Here is a 24,780-nt window from a genome sequence, read left to right on the forward strand (position 1 = left end):
TCAGAGTGAACAGGCAACCTACAAAATGGGAGAAAATTTTCGCAACCTACTTATCTGACAAAGGGCTAATATCCAGAATCTACAATGAACTCAAACTAATTTACAAGAAAAAAACAAACAACCCCATCGAAAAGTGGGCAAAGGACATGAACAGACACTTCTCAAAAGAAGACATTTATGCAGCTAAAAAACACATGAAAAATGCTCATCATCACTGGCCATCAGAGAAATGCAAATCAAAACCACAATGAGATACCATCTCACACCAGTTAGAATGGCAATCATTAAAAAGTCAGGAAACAACAGGTGCTGGAGAGGATGTGGAGAAATAGGAACACTTTTACACTGTTGGTGGGACTGTAAACTAGTTCAACCATTGTGGAAGTCAGTGTGGCGATTCCTCAGGGATCTAGAACTGGAAATACCATTTGACCCAGCCATCCCATTACTGGGTATATACCCAAAGGACTATAAATCATGCTACTATAAAGACACATGCACACGTATGTTTATTGCGGCATTATTCACAATAGCAAAGACTTGGAACCAACCCAAATGTCCAACAATGATAGACTGGATTAAGAAAATGTGGCACATATACACCATGGAATACTATGCAGCCATAAAAAAAGATGAGTTCATGTCCTTTGTAGGGACATGGATGAAATTGGAAGTCATCATTCTCAGTAAACTATCGCAAGAACAAAAAATCAAACACCGCATATTCTCACTCATAGGTGGGAACTGAACAACGAGATCACATGGACACAGGAAGGGGAATATCACACTCTGGGGACTGTTGTGGGGTGCGGGAAGGGGGGAGGGATAGCATTGGGAGATATACCTAATGCTAGATGACGAGTTAGTGGGTGCAGCGCACCAGCATGCCACGTGTATACATATGTAACTAACCCGCACAATGTGCACATGTACCCTAAAACTTAAAGTATAATAAAAAAAAATTAAAAAAAAAATCTACTAAGAGGGTAAATCTCATGTTAAGTATTCTTAGAGCACAATAATAAAAAAGATTACGATGAGTGTCTTATATATATTACGACTACTCCTCATAAAAACAATGCAAGGTAGGTACTATCATTTTTCACTTACAAATTGTAATACCGAGTCTCAAAAATTAATTAAGTTGTTCATGGTCACAGCATGAACCATGGAAGAGCTGGGATTTTCCAAAGCCTCCTATTTTCACCCAGACACTGACTCTCAATCTTGTCTCCTAAGGAAAGAACAGTATCCTTTGACACAAAATTTTAATCCGTGCTCTGGGCACCCCAAGCTAAGAATCCACATTCCCAAACTTCATCACACAGTGCGGCTTTCTGGAAGGGAAGTCCCTGACCCCCAGTGTTGCCCATTTTCAAAGCTGTCCAAGAACAAGGCCTGGCCAACCGCCTCAGGCTGCCTGTCTCAATGTTTAATCACCCTCATAGATTGTTTCCCAAGTCTCATAAAAAGAACAAATCAAGCTTAAGCACACACAAGGCATTAGTGAACGCCACATTCAGAGATGAGTTGGTAGCTGGACTCCTGCCAGCACTGGTATGAAGGATCTAAAAGAAACTATAAGCTGAGGGTCATTAAAGTAAAGCTATTTAATACCGGAAAAGGAAGAAAATTCTAAAGCACGGTCCTATTACAGATTATTGCTTCTTCCCATCTTCCAGTTAAAATCCAGAGCACACGTCTGCCACCTCTTCTCCATTCAAGGCATGGGGGGTGCGGGGAGCAGAGGGGCCAGGAACCATTCCACCCTCGAAGAGCCCAAAATATCAGCTGTGGCTTAAGGGCACCAAGATAATCACATTCGTGAGAGCCATAAAATAGAGTGGGCTCAGGATTTAGGAACTGGAGTGCAGATCAATAAAGAAGCGGGGCCCGTCTCTGGGTTAAAAAGGACCACCACAGTGATAACCTGCTCCTTCCATGGAGCTCCAGATTAACGAGATGCAATCTCAATATTCAATGAGAAAGCAATCAATGTCACTCAAATGGTCTGCACTCCCCTCCCAGACCTGGACAGTAGTTTTCAAATCATGTTTGACACACTATGGGATGTCTCTAACTGCTCAGGGGAGTGGGTCCACCTGGCAGGGGTGCTCACCGTCCTCCTTCAGCCAGAGCTCCTCCACTTTAATCTGTTTTATAACCTGGCCTCCCATAAGATTTTCTCTTCAGAAACATTTCCATTTAAAAATATAAACTGCTTTAGGGAAACCTAGCCCTCTGTGATCTGTACTCACTCCAAATGGTCAAGGTAGTTTGAGAGACACAGACACTTCACAACTGAATCTCTCACAATATTATTCAGGAGCTCTCCCCTCGGCACAGAGGTCAAGCGGTGGCATTGTCAAATACCAGCCTAAAGGGAGAAGGTTCCGGGAGGTTTTATAATCATAAGGTCTCCTCATGTACCCAAGGTAGGCATGTGACATGAAGCCAGGGCTCTTTCAAGAACAATGACACCTTTGAACAAGAAGCCAGAGCTTACCTGTCTTCTGCTCAAACACAGGAATACAATTTGCAGCAGGACACGTGACATCCTTGTACCCCCTTGGAAGCTGGAAAGAGATCATCGGCCCTAATTTTCTGTTTTTGATAACAATGACCCCTCACACGTGTTACAAGCTGTGTCTCAGCCAGGCGTGGGCCTTCCTGCCTACCGCATTTCACCAAGGGGAGTTAAGGGCAAGTTATCAGCGTACCACACACAGAGAGAAAGAGAGAGACTCACTGTTGAAAAAGAAGAGAGAAGCAAGCAGGTTAGGAGGTAATTCGTTCCAAAAAAAAGATGCTGTATGATAATGGTCTCATGGCCAACACTGACATTTTTACCAAGATATAAAATAAGCCGTGAAAAGTCATAGGTGTGTAATGAGAGGACAAATAATTGTGTTTTGTTTGGCAGTTGCTTCACTCCGCCTGTCCTTGTCTCCTCCAGCTCTGCCACACTTCAGCTTCCAGATAAATATTCCTTTTCTGCTGGGAAGCTGGATATTAACATGACCATTATATTAAATAACAAAATAAGCTTCAAAAATACATTTAATTCCTTGTGTCACTTTCGATTTATGTTGCATTTGTTTATATGCTTTTTTCTTTTTTAGAAATCCTTTCCTTAGAGAGCCAACTGAGCAAAAGCCACTAAAAAAAATAAAAATAACACTTTAGCTCATAACCAAGTCTATTCTCTCCATGCCTTATTAATAATATTTCACCAAAACAAGCAGCATTCTGCACAGCGGGGACCACAAGAGTTTGGGAACATGCCCTCTCTGTGCAGTGTTTTCCCGATAACATACAGCCCTTGGAAGGAGTGTGTGACTTCCAGTGATTATTTGTAAGTATTATTTTTCTCTTGGGGGGCGCTCTTGATATACAACTAACAATTAATAAGGAAGTCGAAACAAATAAACTTCTTTCTTTAAAGGAGCCGAAAGTCACACCAAAAATAATGCATAAGCCCAACTCGGACTTCTGCAGAGGTTAGCGTTCTTGTTCTGGGGCCAGGCAACACCAGGAGAAGACAGGCTGATGGAGTCAGAGGAAGAAGAGGAGGCTGATGCCAGGAGGAGGGCAGATTGATTCAGCGTGGTGAGTAGAAAGCAGACACAAGGGGACATGCACTCTGTGTCATCTCAAAGTCCTATTGATGTCTGCCTTCTGCCTTGGAGATGGGCCTGATTCCCTGTCTCCATGCCCCACCCAGACTTCATCCTAGACTTAGCTCCTACCTCCCACCAGCCAGCCCATTCCCCCACCAGGGGGTTATTGAGTGCTTAGGCACAGCACCGAGACTGGCAAGCAAAATCAGACAGGCCCCTGCTCTTGCGGAGCTTGTAGTTTGGATGGAGGAGCAAGTATTCATCAAATCCAAATCAACCTGAAAGCATGACTGCAACAGGCACAGCAGGGGAGAGAAAGGTGGACACCACCGATTGGTCATGACATCGGGCTGGCTTCCAGAGGACATGCAGGTAAGGGGCTACAGGTCAGGTCGGTGAGGGTCATGGCCACTTGGCAGGATGGAATCCACAGGCATGGGCAGGGATCCCAAAGCAGGAGGCACATGGCGGCAGAGGGTGGGACAGAGTGGGAAGGAGATGGAGTGCAGGGTGCAGGACCCAGGGCCTCGGGGCCTTTTGCACCACAATAAAAATGGTCCTTATTCCAAGAACAACTGGAAGGCATGGAAGGGTCCTAAGCAGGGGTGATGTGGTCTGAGCAGGTCATTCTGGCTGTAGATGGAGATGAGAATGAGGAAGGTACAGTTGGGCTATTGCAGGAGTCCAGGCCAGCATGTCAGTGGCTAGAGAGAAGAGGCTGGGCCCCAAAGATGATGAGGAAGCAAATCAGAAGGACTTACTCATGGTTGGACATTGGAGTGAGGGAAGGCAGAAAGACTCCAGGTTTCCGGCGTGGCTAACAACGGCGGTGCCGTTGCTGACATGGAACAGCATTCCTGAGTTCAGAGCGATGGCGGGCTCTAGGTCGGGGTTCACTGGGCCCCCCTGCCTCCCTAGGCCCAGTCTAGAACTCAGATTTCTGCATTGCTCTGGGAAGTGAATTCATGACTTGGATCTGATTCCTCTGTCCGATCCTGGGACCTCAGGAGCTCTGGATGGGGCTGGTCATGAGCCAGGGATGTGTGTGGGACCTGGGCACCACCTCTTTCCACTGTATCCCCACCCTACATTCCCAGTCACCCAAATGTGCCTCCTCTGAGGACTCTGTGTCCTCTTGCTGCACCCCTGACACTGCCTCTTGCCTGGTTGGTGTCCACACTTACCTCTCACCACGCCCCTAGGAGCCAAGTCTCAACTTCCTGTCACACCTTCTAGCACACCTGGATCAGCAGGTGTGCTGACCCCTGGGTCCCAGCTGGTCTCATTCTGCCCACTCCTCTACATCTTCTCTCTCCCCCTGCCAGGCCCTCCTGGTGAAAGGCCTAACATCGAGGTCCAGTATGACGTGTGCCTTGACATCTGGGGAAAATGATGAGGGCCTTGGACGGCCTATCATAGTTCCTCTCCCACGCTGCTCCCTCAGATAAGCTCCCCCAGCCAAACAGCCCTCCTTATCACGGGATCACAGGAACCCGAGGTCACCCCGCCCTCTTTTTACTACAAAGCCTGCCTCCCACAGACCCAATGTGTTCACACGGTTCCTCAGTGCAGTCCTCACGGAGCCCTCCTCCCTGGAGCCATGAGTGTATGTGGCTAATAAACAGCTGTTGACCTCAACTGTCCAGTGCTGGGTATCATGTGTGGGCATTTCCATCACGCTAGAGCAGCAATCCTTCCCTCACCACCAGGGTGAAGAGGAGGCCATTAAAACAGCCTTTTATGGAATAACTTTACGCTGAGTAACTCTTAGACATGGGGGAACGACAATCACTTGGATGAGCAAATATTACACCTTTCTTTCTTAAAAACCCAGCAAACTCCAAAAGACCATGAGTGGTGGTTTTCACAGGGATGCTCATGACAACTTCTTGCACACCTGTAGGCTCTGATGCTACAGGCCTGGGCGAGGCCTGGAGACCTATTTCTGTTGTAGGCTTGATCGGTGATTCAGATGCACCCCTCCAGTTGACAACTGCTGCCAACTCAAAGCTATTTATCTTGCTCTGTGGTTGCAGGAAAATCTCGTCTCCATGGCGCATGGTGTGCGGTTGCTGCTCAGCCATGATACTCAGGCCTCTTAACGATATCTCCCCAGGAGGTGCTCCTTCTAAGCAAAACCAAAAACCAGTGCCAGACGCCTGTCTCTCAGACCTGGCTCCTTTATTCAGATCAGGATACCGATGCCCAAAGGTGCCCACCCTGACACCCATGGCGAGGTAGAAGGGCTCAAACACTTCAGAGGGGGAATTCATTGAAATCATGGGTAGGTCTCCTCATTCCACTCTTCTGAGAATGAGACACGGGGTCTCCTGGACTGTCCCCCACATGTCCACCCCAATGTCTGATTTCCTCACATCTGGATGAAGTCTTGTTGCCAACTGCCTTGGTACACAAGAGGCAGTAACTGAGCATTCATGCTTTTGAGAGGAAGCTGTAAAATCTGGCTGATGCATTTCTGTCTGACACAAAGCTATATAGACTGCGAAATCTGCAGTTGAGCTCCTTTCGTAGTACAATGTTTTACCAATTATTTTTTAAATTACATTACGTTACCAGGTGATAGGCAAAGGCCAAATTAGAGCAGAAACTCATGCAGGGGGAAACAGTTGCTTATTGCACTATTTGTGGGTGATTGCAGCAAAATTGGGGGTCAAGGCCCAGGGAGCCACGAAGCAGAGTAGAAGATGGCACAGAAGCACAGCGGCTCTTCATAAGAGGACACACAGGTGTCACACAGTGGCAAGGGCCGGATGGTCTATTTTCTCTCTAATAACATCCTACCCAAGCAGGCACAACAGACTCAAATGCATCCCCTTATGGCCTCCACAGGAAGCAGGAGTAAATGCGTTTTATTCTCCAGTGATCAGAAAAGCGATGCTGCCTTTTTCCACCGCCGCTGTGCACGGCAGGGTGGATGCTAGCTGAAGTAAACACCAAGCAGACCCCATCCAAGCCACTTCTGGGGGAGCCTCTGTCCCTCTCAACAAGGGAAGCTGAGGAGCAGGTCAGAAGCCTGTTGCTCAAAGCTCTTGAAGAGCAGAAAGGCAGATGTTTTCCCCGTGGGGTTCTCAGCCACTCACACGCTGATTCCCGCCCTGCTCCGCAGGTTTGCCTGGGAGGGTAAAGTGAGAGCCTCTGAAGGAGAAATGGCTCCAATAGCTTCTTCATACAAATGATGCCATTCAGTCTATTGAACCACTTCTCCCTGCTGATCCCTGAGCTTGGAAACATAGAGATGAGAAAATAAGGTCCCTACACTCAGAGCCCACGGTCCTGGAGAGAAAAAGGATGAGTCAGCAAGGTCATGTGAAAGGATTGTGGTTGTGGTTGTGCAATCGACAAAATGCCCTGGAGAGACCTGGGGTGGGGTGGGGCAGGTTGAATGAAGCTTCAGTCAAAAGAAAGGGTTTTATCAACGGAAACATATAGAAGGGTTTTCAGACAGAAGAGTCTCTGGACAAGGAGAGAGATAGGCAAGGGCTGGGTGAAGAGCACTTGCGAGGCCATGGACCTGGAGAAAAACCCAGAAGAATAAATCAGACTCTGAGGGGGAAAGGCACTAAATGCTATGCCAAGGAGCTTATATTTTGTCCTCTGGGGACTGATGTGATTTTTGACTGGAGAAGTTGCATTGATTGGAGATACTCTTATAAATTGTTGAATACATGGCTTCTCCCATGGGCAGGGAGAAATCTATGGGAAGGAGGCAGATGGAGTGAGGTACAATGAAACGGTTTCTGTAACAAAAGATAATCCACACACTGAAATTCCAAAAATTAGAGCCTTCCTAAAAACCAGGTGTTTCAGGGAAAGTAAACAGATAAATGTGGTGTCCCTTCTATACCTTGTTAACAGAGAAGCTGCATTTACAAGTGGCTTCTTCTGGAAGAGAAAATAAATGTAACTCACACCAGGTTCTGGGATGTTTTTAAGGGATCCTAGAACAACCCTTCCTTGAATCATGACGAAGGGTATAGGTAATGGTTTAATTCAGTACTAATGAAATAGAAACTATTGTTATGAAGGAAGCAAATCACTGCTTTTGTAAAATCTGGAATAAAAGAACAATCATCCTCAAGTTTTAAGTGAAATATAATTACTTTATCCCACTCATCAATCAAAGTTTAAAAACTGAAGGTTGTAAAGGTCAGGTTAAATCGATCAGAAGGGAGAAAATTCCACGCCCCCTGCCATCCGCCCCCTCCTTTTTCCCTAAACCAAGTGAATTAGTCATTAAAAGTTCCAAGTGACCTTCATCATTTCCCTCTCTATTTACATTTCCCCTAAATGATTTCCCCAGAAATGGCTGAACTAGACACCTGACTTCCAATCGCCCTCAATCCATAGACCAAGCAGTCTCATCGGCAGACAGGTAGCACAGTGATGGGGAAATGTTACAAAATCTTTTTGTAACATGCAGAATGGGGATCTGAAAGGGACTTTTTACCTCTCTCTGATTTTAAAAGCAGATGTGAGTTTGGACAGAATAGTCACCCTTCCTACATTTGTTTTCTCCTTTCGTGTTCAGATCCTATTAATCATAGTAAACTAATCTTTTACACAGGCCAAGAAATTTCAAAGGCCCTGCCAGGAGGACAATTTAACTATAAGAAATCCACTCCCCACCCTTCCCAGTCTTGGAATTTCCAGTGACTGAGGAGGTGAATAGCTTCATTGTGAAAATGAAGGATGCAGAAATGAAAATTCAGAGATGACATTCAATTCTGATTTCCTGCTTGGGCTCTATGCACCCTGTTTGGAACAAATACCCCACTGATGGAGCTGCTGCTGGAGGCTACCACCCGCATCACTGAAGTTTAGAGCAGCTTCATAAAGATCACAGCATCCAAAAGCACCCTTGTCTAAGAGCAAACCAAGAAATGAGGAAGTGGAAGGACCATTCCAAAGATGAATTGCTAATTGATGGCAAGGTCAATGCCGGCACTACATACTTCAATTTAAAAGACAAGGCCGGGTGTGGTGGCTCACACCTGTAATTCCAGCACTTTGGGAGGCCAAGGCAGGCAGATCACGAGGTCAGGAGATCAAGACCATCCTGGCTAACACGGTGAAACCCTGTCTCTACTAAAAATACAAAAAATTAGCCAGGAGTGGTGGTGGGCGCCTGTAGTCCCAGCTACTCAGGAGGCTGAGGCAGGAGAATGGCATGAACCCGGGAGGCGGAGCTTGCAGTGAGCCGAGATTGTGCCACTGCACTCCAGCCTGGGCAACAGAGCAAGACTCCGTCTCAAAAAAAAAAAAAATACAAAACTCTGATGTCTGCTCTGTGGTTTTCAGGACAGTGCTCCTCTTCCCACCCCACACATGTGGCTCCTCCTGGTTTTGCAGCTCCATCCTCTTCCCAACTCATACCTTCTCTCCCGCTGTAATCTCAGCCATTCTCATGGTTTCGCATACCACCCTCGTGTACACCATGATGATATCAAGATTTACAACCCTGACCTGTCTCTTGATCTCTATGCCACACTGCCAGCTGCTTCCTGAGCATCTGGAGCAGATGAGGTCACACTGACCTCTCACACGTAGAGTTTCCAAACACCACAAACTCAGGATCCTCCCACCAGCACCCCACTAACCCCATAAGCCTCCTGGATCCTGAGTTCCCTACCTTATGAATGACAGCACTATCTATCCAAGAACATCTTTAACTTTTCCCTTACCCCAACAGCATGTAAATAATTTGACTAATTTCTAGGGCTCCAAAAGTTCTAGCCACCATAACCACTGCCCCAGCTAAACCCACATTACCTGCCACCTGGAATATCACAACAGAGTTGTCTTCCTAGCACTTGGATCAGATAGTGTATTCCAGCAACTTCAAAATACTTCATTGTTCCTCTTTGCCTACCTAATAAATACAGATTAAAAATAGGTGAGAAGGCTGATTTATTTTGGCTTAATGCCATTGAAAAGCTTTCTAACAATTCCTGCTGTGTGAGCCTGCCATGGGCTGCCTTAAAACAGAGTGAGTCCCCTGTCCCTGAAGTTTACTATGTGGCCAGCCCACTCCACAGGGCCTTCCCCATTCCTGCGTGGGGATGATTAAGAGGGGTTTAAAACATCAGACATCTCAGAGAAGCTAGACAGAAGGACCTCTGTGGCCCTTCCCAAGCTGGAGATTCTACGGGCCTACTTATGCCTTTTGAGATACACGCCTGGCCCACGGATTCCTTCTAGAACATTGCCCCACTAGCTCATCACCCCCAGGATTGGGTCTCTGGAAGTTGTACATCTAATTTCTGACCTTGCCTCCTGACTGATGGTCGGGTCAGCATGGCGCCTGACCCAGCAGTTCCAGGTAAGGGTCCGCACGCTCTTGCTGCCAGGGCCCAAGTAGCAACCTTGGTTCCTGTCTTTCTATACCCCAGTGCCTCATCCTCCCATGAAGTTCACTGGTTTCCTTACAACAGTTTCCCTTTGTCTACAATAGTGGGTTTCTGGTCTCCAAACCCAGAGTTTGACCTAAAACTCTGTTCTCTGGGTTTCCCAAAGCCACTGAGAGGGCTAAGAAAGACTTCATCCTGGTCCCAGGCCCTTCTGATGAGCATGGAAACACGGGCTCTAGTCCTGAGCTAAACTCCCTGTTCTTTCCCGAGGCAGAAAGGCCGGCCATGGAGAGCCCAGAGGGCACGGGTGGCTGCTTAGCCCTCATTTTGTAGAAAAGGTGCAACTGGACTCCCTCCTTGACCAAACCTCAGCCAGGGTCCTCTGGGCCCTCTTCTTGACTAGGCCTCACCCTTGGCCTGTTTTAAGCCCAGTTTTAGGATTAGTGAGAATCCCTCTGAGCCCAGGATCAGAGAGAATCCTGCTAAGCCAGTTTAGGGAGAATGCCCCCCACCCTTGATGGCTAATCATGTTCACCTTCCCCCACCTTAGATACTAAGTTCCTCTTTGTAATTTTCCATCAGCTGAGTTCCTCACTCTGCCTTTTGGCTGTAAACCTCCAGCTGCCCTTGCTGTATTCAGAGCTGAGCTTAGTCCTGCGCTGAAGTCTCCCTCCTCCACTGCAGAACTCCAGTAAAATCTGTCTTACCATTTTAAACAAGTACCCAGTGCAATTTCTCTTGAACAGATGGAAACAACCTTGCGGGAAGACACAGAAAACATGAGAGGGTGCCTTGGAGAATCAGCCCTGCCGGGAAGCGTGAAACCCATTTAGGTCTGACTCCTTGCCTTCTACTAGAATGTACTCAAGGTTTAGGACTGCCTTCAAGTGTTCTTCCATAATCAGCACATATTGGCAGACTAAAAAAAAAAGATACAAAGCCAAGAGCTCTGTCTCCCTCCCGACCCAGGGTTGCTTGAGCAATTTCCCTGCAGCCTGCACCGTTAACCTCTAGCCTCCGGCCAGCATGGGCTTGATTCCTAAGCCATTAAAGTGCTCAGCCCCTCTCCAGTAGGCATCCACTGTGGAAGTGCCCGGTCCTAAGATAAAGAGGACCGAGGCATCCACATTTAAGTCACCAGGCCTCATTGTTCTCACGGCCACCTCTGAGTGCTCTGAGGAAAACATGGCACTCTTCTCAGTGTCCCCAAACTCCCTGTGGGATGCAAGTAACCAGACAGGTTTTGGGAGCCTGCCTTTGCTGTTCAGACCACAAGAAGTGCCTGCAAATGGATTCATGTTCTCACTACAGGAAATTTCTGGGCTAAGTTTTCAAAGAGTTCAAACTAAATATCTGTCACTATTAAAAAGCTGGAGGCTGGGTGCAGTGGCTCATGCCAGCAATCCCAGCACTTTGGGAGGCTGAGGTGAGCAGGTTGCTTGAGCCCAGGAGTTTGAGACCAGGCGAAGCAACACGGCAAGATCCCCTTTCTACCAAACAAACAAACAAACAAACAAACAAAACAACTAGCTAGGGATGGTGGTGCGTGCCTGTAGTCCCAGCCACTTGGGAGGCTGAAGTGGGAGGATCGCTTGAGCCCGGGAGTTCAAAGCTGCAGTGAGTCATGATAGCACCACTGCACTCCAGCCTGGGTGACAGAGTGAGACCCTGTCTGAAAAAAAAAAAAAAAAAAAAAAAGAACAAGCTGTAAACCATGCTTCGGGACTACCAGAAAGGATTAAACACGAAAGCTTGTTTCAAGTAATGTTTTTGTCTTGGGTTGACGGTGTCAGTTTTGGAAAGGAATTCAGGTCCCTGAAATCTTTGCTATAGGCAGGTGGTGGAGAGAAGATATAAATGTGTCTATGTGTGTGTACATGTATACATACATGCATATATATCCACATCCACATACATACAAACACACACATAATCTCATGCACTTTTCATCTATAGCGGCTCATCTGCCACATTTATAAATTAAAATTAAAATGAGGATTAAGAAATAAAATTGTGACATTAAAACATTCTTTTAGAATTGAATTTATTAGTCTCTGAATGGAAATAGTCGATTAACCCAGTAGTCTTATTACAGTTCCATCGGAACATTGGACTAAATCTGTGGGATTTTGCTCACAAAGAGTGGGGCAGGGGAGCTGGTTTTCACATCATTTATGTTAACAAACGTAATAAAAGTTATGAACTGTAACCATCTCACCTAGCGTTTTTACAGTTTAGTGGCTAAGAATGGAAGCTTTATAAAAAAGATTTATGAATGCACATATCCTGCCTATATTTAAATTGCATCCACTTGGTTCTGAGAATATTCATATTTGTCCCATTACTCATCCCTGATGGAGGCCTGCTGCATGCTGGCCTGACCCACATGCTCCACGCTCTGCAGGGAGCTCAGGTTCCAAAGGCACCCCTGAAGTCACCGCTGTGCCTGTGGCATCCTTTAGCCTCACTGCCTGGCTGTTTAGAAATTCAAATCAGCTTCAAATCTTGGCAGAGCCACTGAGCTATCATCTCACGTTTGGGGAAAAACTAGGCTCAAAAGTACATTCCATTATTAATAAAAATAAAAGAGAGAGAGAGAGAGAGAGTAAATAAAGGCTTGAAAGGGAACCCTGCCTGGGCAGGCCCCAGTCCTTTACCTGCATTGGAAAGACTTTCATTTCTTTCCCAGGCAGAATGATCTTTGGGGGATGAGAAGAGTCGACTGTGGATCTAGGAAACAAACAGAAACATTTCCCAATTTCATATTTTGATTTGCCAGATATATAATCTTTAATAATGTACATTATTTTTTTAATCAGGAACATCCTGGAATTTCTCAATTCTCCTGAGAGACAGCTACAGATTGTAATGAGGACTTACTTCCATCTTCTCCTGGGTTACCTCTATCGATGACTCAAAGGAAGGTTTTTGAGGATTTCAAAATGCACAGGAAAAGAGGGAGGGAGGAAAGGAAAGTAGAAAAATTCAGCCAACACTGATTTTGCCGTGGATTTGGTTAGCAGATCAAGGAACCACATCTAATATTTCTCTTCTGGCCCATCACAGTGCTGAATGGGTGCTTGGCTGAAGCTGGACATTCAATAAATATTGATAAATTGATTAACTATGAGCCATTCAATTTCAGGCGTTTAGGACCCAGTGAAAATAAGCAGAATGTATAGGAAACTATTCTGTTGTCTGCAGGTATGACTGTTTTGCTGACTTTTTCTGCCAAAAGGTAAAGATTTCTTTTGTGATTTTATACTCAAAGCAGTTTGCTGAGGGTGAGACTTTTGGCTCTGATTTCTAACTTTAATGAGACTCCAGAACATCTCATTCCATACTGGGTTTGTCCTACCCCTGTCGTCCCTTGGAATATCCTGTGACCTCGCCCCAAAGCTGGAGAGCAACTGTCCTGATGGTCCTGTCATCATCTTGGCATGACTTGAAGGGGCAACACAGTCATAGAGCACGAGCTGGGCTCTAATTGTGGGCCTCAGTTCATGTCCCAGTCCCGAAGCTGAGTTAAACTTTTTGGTGTTCGGTTCCCATTATCGGCCCCTTCTCATCCCCTGCATCTGGGCAACCAGCTCTGGGGTTGCAGAGGGGAATCTGTAGCCAAGCACTTCTTCCATCCCAAGGAGAAGTCTGGCTTCCCCCCGATCCCATAGTGGAAGAGAAAGAATGGGGTTGGACAAGGACCTAACCTGGGCTGAGATCCAGAGAGTTATTTTCTACCATCTCTGCCCCTCCCCATGGCCCAACTCAGCCACCACCTATCAGCCATGTGATTATTAATTCTAATAAGTGCTGAAAATTATTGAGACTTCACATATACTGGTTATGTATGCTCAGTGCTTTACATACATCCTCTCATTGAATTCTCCCAACTCTCAGAAAGGTATGCTTCTTTTAGCTCCACTGTGAAAGCTCAGAAAGCTAAGCCTTCAGTTTGGTAACAGGCCAAGGTCACCTAGCTGGATGTGATGGAGCCAGGAATCAGATCGGGCCAGTTAGACCCAACACGCTAGCTTTTAGCCAATGTGTTCCAAATGTTGTTTTTGTTACTAAGTGCTATGGTCTAAATGTGTCCCCCAAAATCCATGTGTTGGAAACTTCATCTCCAGTGCAACGGTGTTGAGGGTGGGGCCTAGTGGGAGGTGTTTAAGTCATGAGGACTCTGCCTCATGGATGAATCAATGCTGCTGTTTTTAAAAGGGCTTATAGGAGTGGGCTTGCTCGCTTCTGCTCCTCTGCCATGTTTTTTTTTTTTTTTTAATCAGGAACATCTTGGAATTTCTTCATTCTCCCAAGAAACAACTACAGATTGTAATAAGGATGTACTTCCATTTTCTCCTGGGTTACCTCTACCAATGAATAAAAGGAAGGTTTTTGAGGATTTCAAAATGCACAGGAAGGGAGGGAGGGAGGAAGAAGCAAGAAGGCTCTTACCAGATGCAAGTACCTTGATCTTGTACTGCCCAGCCTCCAGAACTGTGAGAAGTAAGTTTCTGTTCTTTATAAATTACACAGTCTCAGATGGTCTGCTATAGCAGCACAAAGAAGACTAAGACACTAAGTATCATTATTTGGCTATTTGACTATATCTGGCAATACTTATATAGCCATTATACTTCTATATATCTTTTTCTCAGACTTAGCGTAGATGCGCCATGGGAAATATTGGATAATGCATAAAAACTTTCAGGGAAGGAAATAAAAATGCTGTAACATTGTATATGGGGCTGGAAAATAATTTAAATCTTAAGTCTGTCAGAAGCAGCAAGTTATCTCTCCACTGCTTCACACCAATCAGGTAGATCTGGAGGCTGTCTTGGAGGTGGAGGGATGCAGAGAGAAACTGGCATAGTGGAAATTTTAAGCTTCTTCTCTCCTGGGTTGTTGTCTTGTGTGGTTCTTTTAAGAAAGATTGTTATGCATATTTTTAATGTAACTCTATCAAGTCTAGCAAGTTAGTTAACCTGAGATATGACAACACAGAATTAATTTTCACTTGAAAAGCTCCTGATGCACCACGTAGTTGTTAGTCAAGAGCCCCAGCCTTGCCATTAAGTAACAAACACTGAAGTGCTTTGGTTTGGATCACAGATGATCTCTCTCTCTCTCTCTCTCTCTCTCTCTCTCTCCCCCCCCCACCAGCAATTCACAATGGATGGCAAATTAACTAAGACCCACAGCGTTCTGCAAATGCCTGGCTTCTCCAAAGCCCAGAACCATGTTCTACAGGCTATGGGCACTATTGATTCAAGAATTTTCAACGATGGGGTGATTCAGGAACTTCTTTCGTCAGCTGGACCCCAGGTCTTAGTCCAGTCACAACATCCTGCAAAGACTTGGCGTGGACTCTGCTTTCTGCTGGTTTCTCACTGTAATCCTTTCACGCAGAAGAGCCACACTTTCCATTGCCATTAGGGTAAAGTCTGATGAGGGCCCTGGTGGTGCCCCTGCTCATCTCTGTGGCATCACTCACTGGGCATCTCTCTCCTGCCACACACTCTATGAGCTCCCCTCATCTCCTTGATTGGTCACACGCTCACCCACCACAGGGCCCTCGCACGCATTGTCCTACTTGCATAACACGTCTCCCTGGTCCTTCTGGAGCTTGGCTCACATGACCTGCCCACATGCGTGTCTCTCCTGACATTGCCTTCAAACCAAGGTCAGGTTTCTGATTTATAAGCTCCTGCAGAAGCATTCTTTTTCCTTCAGAGCACTTGCCTTGGTTTGTAAATACACACTGATGCATGTGAATCTACAACCGATGTCTGCATCTTCCCTCAACCATAACCCCCATGAGAAGAAAGTTGTTGGCCTCACTTGCTAATGGATTCCTCCTCACCCAACCAGGTCTGCCTCCCCCTGAGACCCAGAGGTTGCTGGGAGCAGGGCCTACCTGTACATCTCTGGTGTCCAGCACCGTGGTGGGTGTTAATGAGAAACACAGTGGATGTTTGCAGAAGAAAGGAGAGGAGAAAAGATGGAAGGAAGGAAGGAAGTAGTAAGGGAAAAGGTAGAATGGGAGCTCGGGAGGGAGTGGGGAGGGAGGAAAACGGGACGGGAGGGGAGAGGGAGGGAAAGGGCAGAGTTCCCGATCAAGGTCAGGAGTTAACAGGAGATGCCAGCCTCCGGCCTGCAATGCCTGGGATTTATGTGGCACTCTTTTTACAAGTGGAAATATTTTCCCCAATAAACCAAAGGTTGACTCCAATTTTTAGTATTTACTACTCCGAGGGAGAGCCTGATCAGCCTTTGCTATTTCGTGAGTGATCATTAAGTGACTCCTAATTCAGGCCTTTCAAGACTGTGTCTCCCTTAAGTCTCTGAAGACATTACGGTGTTATTTAGTGAATGGAAACGGTAGTTTACCAAAGCCACACAATGGGAAAAAGATTTAAGAACCATTTTTCACCTCCGTTCCCAGTGACTCATAGGCCTGATTTAAGCCTGGGGTCACATGAGGAGCTATCATTGAGGGCAATTAATCCTCACAGGATCGTCTAACAACTCTGTCACAGAGGCGTGATCATTATTATTTCCACTTTACAGAGCTGGAAAGTGAGGCACAAAGAGGGTAAGTAACTTGCCCAAAGTCACACCCCCCTAGTAATTTAGTAAAGGACCCCACATTGGAACCCATGCTATTAGAATCAGTCCTAGGGAATAGAGAACTATGATTAGGATCAAGTACCGTAAGAAAATCATGACACTCCTTGATAGAGTGGGATGCCCCAGCTGGCAAAGCTCCGATATTCACATGACTTCATTTTGATTCTCCAAATTCCCTGAAAGGTGGTGACTAGGACACATAGATTTTTAAAGATATATATAACAAAACTCAGGCCCAGAAAGGATAAGAAACCTAAGTGTCCAAGAACAAGAAAACGGTGGCTCTGTCACCTACACCAGCCCTCCTGACCCTGGTCCAGCCTTCCTTCCACCCGCCAACCACCTGCCACTTCACAGGTACAATCCTGCCAGACCCACCCTGCAGAAATTCTGTGGTCAAGCCTGGTATCTGCTAAGACAATGGTAACATCAACATCACATTGACCTACGAATTCCATCCGCAGCCAGAAGCAGTGCTCCCATGAGCTTTGACTAAACATTGTAGGTGCAATAATAGTAGAACCTCCCATATATGTAAGACTAAATGCTTTACAAAGCAACTCCTGCATTACCTCACTTGTTCTCCCAAATCCTGCCATCATAGCTGGACTCAAATGAGCAAATATTTTACTGTTTTTGTTGTTTCCTGACTCTCCCTTCAAGATACCTGAGTACTCACTATGGATCCTAATCTGCAATGCTAACATGCACAAAGCTCTGTATTCCAAGAGTTTTTCTCCCTGGGTTTGTAGCAAACTACTCTGACAGCAAAACCTTACCTGAACTAACCTAAGGCTATTTATGATATTAATTTATTCCATTGAGTGTGAATATTCATACATTTTATTAATTAAGCTTAATTACAGAGTTCTACCTCAGATTCTGATGGAGTTATTGCACAATATTATCTTTTTAAAATAAAAAAATTATTGTTGAGTCACATCTGATTCCAAGAGTCTGAGATGGAGGATTGTCAATCAGTACTGTGGACATTTGATGAATACTCATCGCCAGCTTCTGGGTTAGGGTTTTCCATTAAGCAAGCAGAACAGGGACAGAAACGTTATACACAGCAGGAAAGAAGAGATGGGAGAAAACAGCTGAGAATTTCCCAGAGTCTATACAGAACACTGCTGCCAGTGCCCTCCCCCACTAACTTTGCCTGTCTGGACATGTGCGTAGTTTGCAGAGAAAACAGAGGAGACATCCCAAGTCTACTTGGATCCCAAGGAGGTAAAGACCAAAGGTGGATTTTTGGCTGCATCTTCTCTTTAAGATAAAGATAGACATTATTGGAGTCCAAAGGAAAGAGGACTATCTCTTTTCAGCATCTGAATGTCTCCTCCAAGGGATGTAGGAGGCTCCACCAGAGGGCAGACAGCACATGCGATGGACGGTTCCAGGTTGGACTGCTGATTGGTTGGTGAGCACAGACTCTAGTGGGGATGGTATGATAGGTACTCTCTACCGCTAATCTAGACGCAAGATTGATCTTTGCCAGCGTTGCATGTTTTTATTCAATCTTCTGAACCCTTCCGCAACAATAATTAATGTCAGATCAGTTTATGGATCAGCAGTGTATTTTCTGGTTAATGCAACCCTGCACCTACAATAACTCAAAACTGAGATTTATCGCTCTACTATGATTCCCTCTTCATGCTTCATCTCTTCATGTTTTCATCTGGTTTAACTTTTTCTAATCTAAAATAAATCAGCATGAAAAGCATTAGATTTTTCATTTAGATTCTCAATTGCCTTTTATTACCGAGATAATATCCCTTATCTGATTGCAAATGGTAGGATTGTTCCCTTGTTAGGATCCGAATGAGGATGCTGCAGTTCAATCTATCTGTCTCTCTTTATTTCTCCTTCACTTTTGTTTTCAAGGGTGGTGGCTGGTGGGGTTCTGATATGAAAATGAGATGAATCAGGATGTAAAGTGGATATATTATTCCTACTATTTCTGCTATTGGAGGTACATGGAGGAAGACAGCCTCCCCTGGCTGTCTAATGAGATGTGGTCTGCAGAGCATTCACTCTTCATTTTCCCATCAGGTGACTTCAACTCCCTGTGTGTTTGCAGGTATAAGCGAGAGCAGCAAGGATGAAGCACTTGGCTGGAGATTTCTATGCAAACATCAGCCATGAGGGGAGAATAACTCCAAAATATAGGCATGTTAAGTACCCAGTTACCAAGTCAAATTTAGCTGAACTGTTTTGTATATGAAAGAGGTAGATTTCCCCAGATTCCTTAAGTATTCCTTTCAGCATGTTCTATTATGTTTCTTATCATTTGTAACATTTTCTCTTTACAGGCATACCTCAGAGATATTGGGGGTTCAGTTGCAGACCACCACAATAAAGCAGATTATCACAATAAAGCAAACCACATGAATTTTTTGGCTTCCCAGGACATAGAAATGTTGTTTACACTATATTATATTCTATTAAAGGTGTATTATGTCAAAAAATGTACATTCCTTAATTTTAAAATACTTACTGCTAAAACAAAAATGCTAATCATTTGAGCCTTCAACAAGTTGCAATCTTTTTCTGGCGGAGGGTCTTGCCTTGGTGTTGACAGCTGCCAGCTGATCAGGGTGGTGGTTGCTGAAGGCTGCAGTGGCTGTAGCAATTCCTTAAAATGAGACAACAATGAAGTTTGCTGCATCAATTGACTCTTCCTTTCACAAAACAGTTCTCTGTAGCATGTGAGGTTGTTTGGAGGCATTTCACCCGCAGTAGAACTTCTTTCGACTTTGGAGGCAATCCCCTCAAACCTCACCACTGCTCTATCAACAAATTTATAGAATATTCTAAGTCGTTTGTTGTCATTTCAACAATGTCCACAGAATCTTCACCAGGAATAGTTCCACCTCAAGAAACAATTTTCTTTGTTCCTTCATAAGAAGTGACTTCTCATCCATTAAAGTTTTATCATGAGATTACAGCAATTCAGTCACATCTTCAGGCTCCACTTCTAATTCAAGATCTCTTGCTATTTCTACAACATCTTTAGTTACTTCCTCCACTGAAGTCTCGAACCCCTCAAAGTCATCCATGAGGGTTGGAATCAACTTCTTCCAAACTCCTGTTAATGTGCTATTTTGACCTCCTTTCACGGATAATGAATGTTCCTAATGGCATCTAGAATGGTGAATCTTTTCCAGAAGGTTATCAGTTTGCTTTGCTCAGATTCATCAGCAGAATCATTCTCTATGGCAGCTATAGCCTTAGGAAATGTATTTCTGAAATAATAAGGCTTGAATGTCGAAATTAATTCTCGATCTATGGGCTACAAAATGGATGTTGTGTTAGGCATGAAAACAACATTAATCTTCTTGTACATTTCCATCAGAGCTCTTGGGTAACTGGGTACATTGTCAATGAGCGGTAATATTTTGAAAGGAATCTTTTTTTTTTCTAAGCAGCAGGTCTTAACAATGGGCTTAAAATAGTCAATAAACCATGCTGTAAATAGATATGCTGTGATCCAGGCTTTGTTGTTCCATTTATAGAGCACAGATAGAGTAGATTTAGCATTATTCTTAAGGGTCCTAGGATCTTCACAATGGGAAATGAGCATTGGCTTCAACTTAAGTTACCTGCTTTATTATCCCTAACAAGAGAGCCAGCCTGTCCTGTGGAAGCCAGGCATTGACTTTACCTCACTAACTATGAAAGTCCTAGAAGGCATCGTCTTCCAGTAGAAGGCTGTTTAGTCTCCATTGAAAATCTGTTGTTTAGTTTAGCCACCTTCATCAGTTATTTTCTGGATAACTTGCAGCAGCTTCTACATTAGGGTTGCTGCTTCGCAGTGCACTTTGATGTTATAGAGACAGCTTATTTCTTTAAACCTCATGAACCAACCTCTGCTAGCTTCAAACTTTTTTTATGTATCTTCCTCACCTCTCTCAGGCTTCATAGAATTATGGCTGGATTAGGCCTTGGCTTAAGGGAATGTTGTGGCTGGATTGATCTGCTATCCAGACCACTCAAACTTTCTCCATATCAGCAATAAGGCTGTTCTACTTTCTTATCATTCCTGTGTTCACTGGAGTAGCACTTTTAATTTCCTTCAAGAATTTTTCCTTTGCATTCACAACTTGGCTAACTCTTTGGTACAAGAGGCGCAGCTTTCAGCCTGACTGGGCTGTTGACATGTCTTCCTCACTAAGCTTAATCATTTCTAAACTAATCATTTCTAGCTTTTGATTTAAAGCAAGAGATGTGAACACTTCCTTTCACTTGAACACTCAGAGGCCACTTGAGCGTTCACTTGAACACTCAGAGGCTTATTAATTAGCCTAATTTTCATACTTTTGTAGCTCAGGAAATAGGTAGGGCTTAAGAGAGGGAGAGAGGTGAGAGAACAACTGGCTGTTGGAGCAGTTTCTTGATTAAGTTTGGTATGTTTTCTGGGTGCAATTTGTGGCACCTCAAGACAATTACAATAGTAATATGAGGCCGGGCGCGGTGGCTCACACCTGTAATCCCAGCACTTTGGGAGACCGAGGTGGGTGGATCATGAGGTCATGAGATCGAGACCACCCTGGTCAACATGGTGAAACCCCGTCTCTACTAAAATACAAAAAATTAGCTGGGCATGGTGGCACGTGTCTGTAGTCCCAGCTACTAGGGAGGCTGAGGCAGGGGATTCGCTTGAACCCAGGAGGCGGAGGTGGCAGTGGGCCGAGATTGTTCCACTGCGCTCCAGCCTGGCGACAGAGCAAGACTCTGTCTCAAAAATATATATATATAGTAATATAAAAGATCATTGATCACAGATAACCAAAACAGATATAATAATGAAAAAGTTTGAAATATTGTGAGAATTTCTAAAATGTGACACAGAGACACCCAGTGAGCACATGCTTTTGGAAAAACAGCACAGATAGACTTGACCAACACGATTGCCACAAACCTTCAACTTGTAAAGTATGTGATATCTGCAAAGTACAATAAAGTAAAGTGCAATAGAATGAGCTGTACTTGACAATGTGAGCTGATGATTCTAGAACTGAGTCCATTTCTCATTCTGTGTGGAAACGTCCTTCCCCAGGAATTGTTTACCACCACTTCCTACTTTCCCCCAATTAGAGTCCTGAACAGTTTGAAATACTTTGAAATCAAATACACTGAAGTTACTCTGACTTTGGAACACCTCAGAGAGTTCTGGGAATTCAATAGACCACTTGACCCTTTAACTTTTAACTCAATTGTTGTTTTTCTTCTTTCAAAGCAACAGAGACAAAACAAAAAAAAAAAAAAAAAAAAAAGAAGAAGAAGAAGAAGAAGAACAAAGGCATTTCCAGCTCCCTGGCTCACCTGTTTCCATGACATGCATGCCCTGGGCCTAGGGGGGAGAAGACCTTCAGATTTGGTATATTTTACCACTGGTGGTTGCTTTCTGTGATTTTTTTCAGCCAGACTGACAGAAAGGAGTCCTTTTCGTGGCTGACTTTCACACCTTCTCAGAATTAGGGGAAGTGATAACTTCTGCTTATTGAACACTAGAAAATTTGGTCCTTAAGAGCTTTATAACAGAAAAATCGTAGCAGCCACACCATGGAGTGCTTACCAAGGGCCAGGCACCATTCTAAATGCTTCACAGGCATTATGTAATCTCCATGGCAACTCCCAAAGGAAGGTACTACTGTAATCCCATTCTAAAGGCAAAGAAATGTTATTCTTATTAATAATAACATCAATAATAATGTGATCAATAACTTTTTGGGTTCTTATTGTGAGCCAAGGGCTTCCCCTAAGTACTTCTCATACACAACTTACTCAAGCCTCAAAGCAGCACAAGAAGAAGGTACTCTTAGTAACTCCATTTTACATGTGAGGCAATTGACACTGAGGCAGCTAAGAGTCCATGAAAAATTGAAGAGTTAATGAATGGAAGAGTCAGGATTCATATCCAAGGTCACCTGATCAAGGCCAAGCCCTTGCTCCTCTGCTGCCTCAGTAGAACATCATTTCTTTAATTAAGATGCTAGAAGTTGTAACCGAAATTTATCACGGCCACACAATACTACATACTTCAGGATTTCAGCTACAAGACATTTCAGAACAGGCAACGCTATAGCTTTAGAGAGCAGACGGGCGGCTGCCAGGGACTGGGCTTGGAAGTGCGTTGAGTGCAAAGGGCACAGGAGACTTTTCGGCTTGTGGAAATGGCCTATGTCACGATTTGGTACTGGAGTTCAACTGTACCCATTTGTCACAACAAAATCAACTGTATGCTTCAAAAATGTATGAGTAATCATGTATGTAAGTTATATCTTAATAAGGCTGATTTTTAACAAATATATTGTGAATAAGCTTCAACTTAGCTTAGAATTTCAATTCAACAAACATACAACTAGTTCGGGAAACAGGACATGCACCTGACCTCAGGGATCTCACTGTCCAACAAAAGAACCTGTAACTGACAACCATCCCAGGCATTCATACTTCGTGTTCTGTAAACACAGGTAAGTGCAGGGCCAGTTTCATGGGTGTGAGACCCGTGAATCTGCATAGGGGCCAGTACTCAGAAGTGCCATTCATTCAGTTTAATGTCACTATTTTGAATGTTTTTTTTTTAATTGTGGTAAAATATACACGACATAAAATTCACCATTTAAATCATTTTCAAGTTCACAATTGAGCACGTTCACAATTTGTACAACCATCACCACTAACCATCTCCAGAACCTTTTTATCATCCCGAACAGCATCTCTGTACCTATTAAATGATAATTCCCCATTCCTCCTCCTCCCAGCCCCTGGGGGCCTCTATTTTACATTCTGTTTCTGTGAATTTGACAATTCCGGGTTCTTCGTGTAAGCAGAGTACAACAACGTTTGTCCCTTTGTGTTGGATTATTTCATTTGGCATCATATCCTCACAGTTCATCCAAAGGTGGGCTGCGTTTTCACTCTGTTGAGCGTCCTCTAATGCACCCAATATTCCATTTGTATGAAGTCCAGTTGATCAATTTTTTTTCCTTTGTGGGGCTGTGCTTTTGATATCACCATCTTGAACATTTTAATACTTTGTCTTTTTTTTTTCTTTGTTTTTTGAGACAGAGTTTCACTCATGTTGCCCAGGCTAGAGTGCAATGGCCCCATCTCAGCTCATTGCAACCTCTGCCTCCTGGGTTCAAATGATTCTCCTGCCTCAGCCTCCCGAGTAGCTGGGATTACAGGCGTGCGCCACCACACCTGGCTAATTTTTGTATTTTTAGTAGAGACAGGGTTTCTCCATGTTGATCAGGCTGGTCTTGAACTCCCAGCCTCAGGTGATCTGCCTGCCTTGGCCTCCCAATGTGCTAGGATTACAGGCATGAGCCACTGTGCCCAGCTACCAATATTTTGTCTTTGAACTTGTGTTTTGTGGCAGCCAACAGGACTATGGGGCATGCTGGGGGCAGAGGAGGCACATGCACTCCTTCACCACCCCATTGACATAAGGTGCTCCTCATTCACAGACTTTGGGTGAACCTACAAAGTCTGGGTGTGGGAGTTCAGGAAGATGCACAGTGAGTACAAGGTGAGCGCATTCTGTCCCAGAACAAGGACGTTGAAATGCCAACAGCCATGAGGTCCCGCTTCCCATTGGAACCAGACTGACTTCAAAGGCAGACAGAAGGCAGTGATGTTCTGAAAAACATGAGTGATCAGTAGCCCTATCAAAATCTCTCTTACTCATGCTACTTCCCTGTATAGCCAGCCACTTATGCTGAAGTGATGACACAGAAGGAAAAGAAAGACAGGGCAACCCTAGTTCCTTTCCTTGTAGTCTTTCCTCATTCATCAGCAGGCCAAAGGGCAGAGAATATTGGTAAAATTATAGGAAGCAATGAAATTAAAAACAGTTGAGTTGTTGTTTGCAGCACTTCCATTATTCTGGTTTGAATGAAATACATATATGCGTCTATAAGCTACAAAAAACATGAACTCTGTCATTTAGGTGAATCCACCTGTGAGCTAAATGGTTTTTGTATTTGTGTTAAAACTGTCATTGCACAATGTAAAGCTGAACAGTAAAATTTGTGATAATAATTTACCATTTTAATTTTTACTTAGACCACCATTAAATAGCAAATTTAAAACACTGTAAAAAAGTCAAGAGAAAGACTACAGAATAGAATGAAACTTATTTGTATTTTAGTACC

General features: G+C 44.3%; 1 protein-coding gene across 5 annotated transcripts in view; it reads right to left on the minus strand.

Annotated features, from left to right (window-relative positions):
* The window catches only part of C10H10orf90 (chromosome 10 C10orf90 homolog), a 260,276-nt gene that overhangs the window by 223,683 nt on the left and 11,813 nt on the right, over positions 1–24,780 (minus strand). For all 5 annotated transcript variants that reach the window (XM_054659989.2, XM_009459494.5, XM_009459493.5 and 2 more), the window contains exon 2: positions 12,646–12,718. In XM_054659989.2, the coding sequence (XP_054515964.1) occupies positions 12,646–12,718 (73 nt within the window). The remainder of the gene's footprint in view (positions 1–12,645; positions 12,719–24,780) is intronic.

Source organism: Pan troglodytes, chromosome 8 (assembly GCF_028858775.2).
Source record: "Pan troglodytes isolate AG18354 chromosome 8, NHGRI_mPanTro3-v2.0_pri, whole genome shotgun sequence".
Taxonomy (NCBI): Eukaryota; Metazoa; Chordata; class Mammalia; order Primates; family Hominidae; genus Pan; species Pan troglodytes.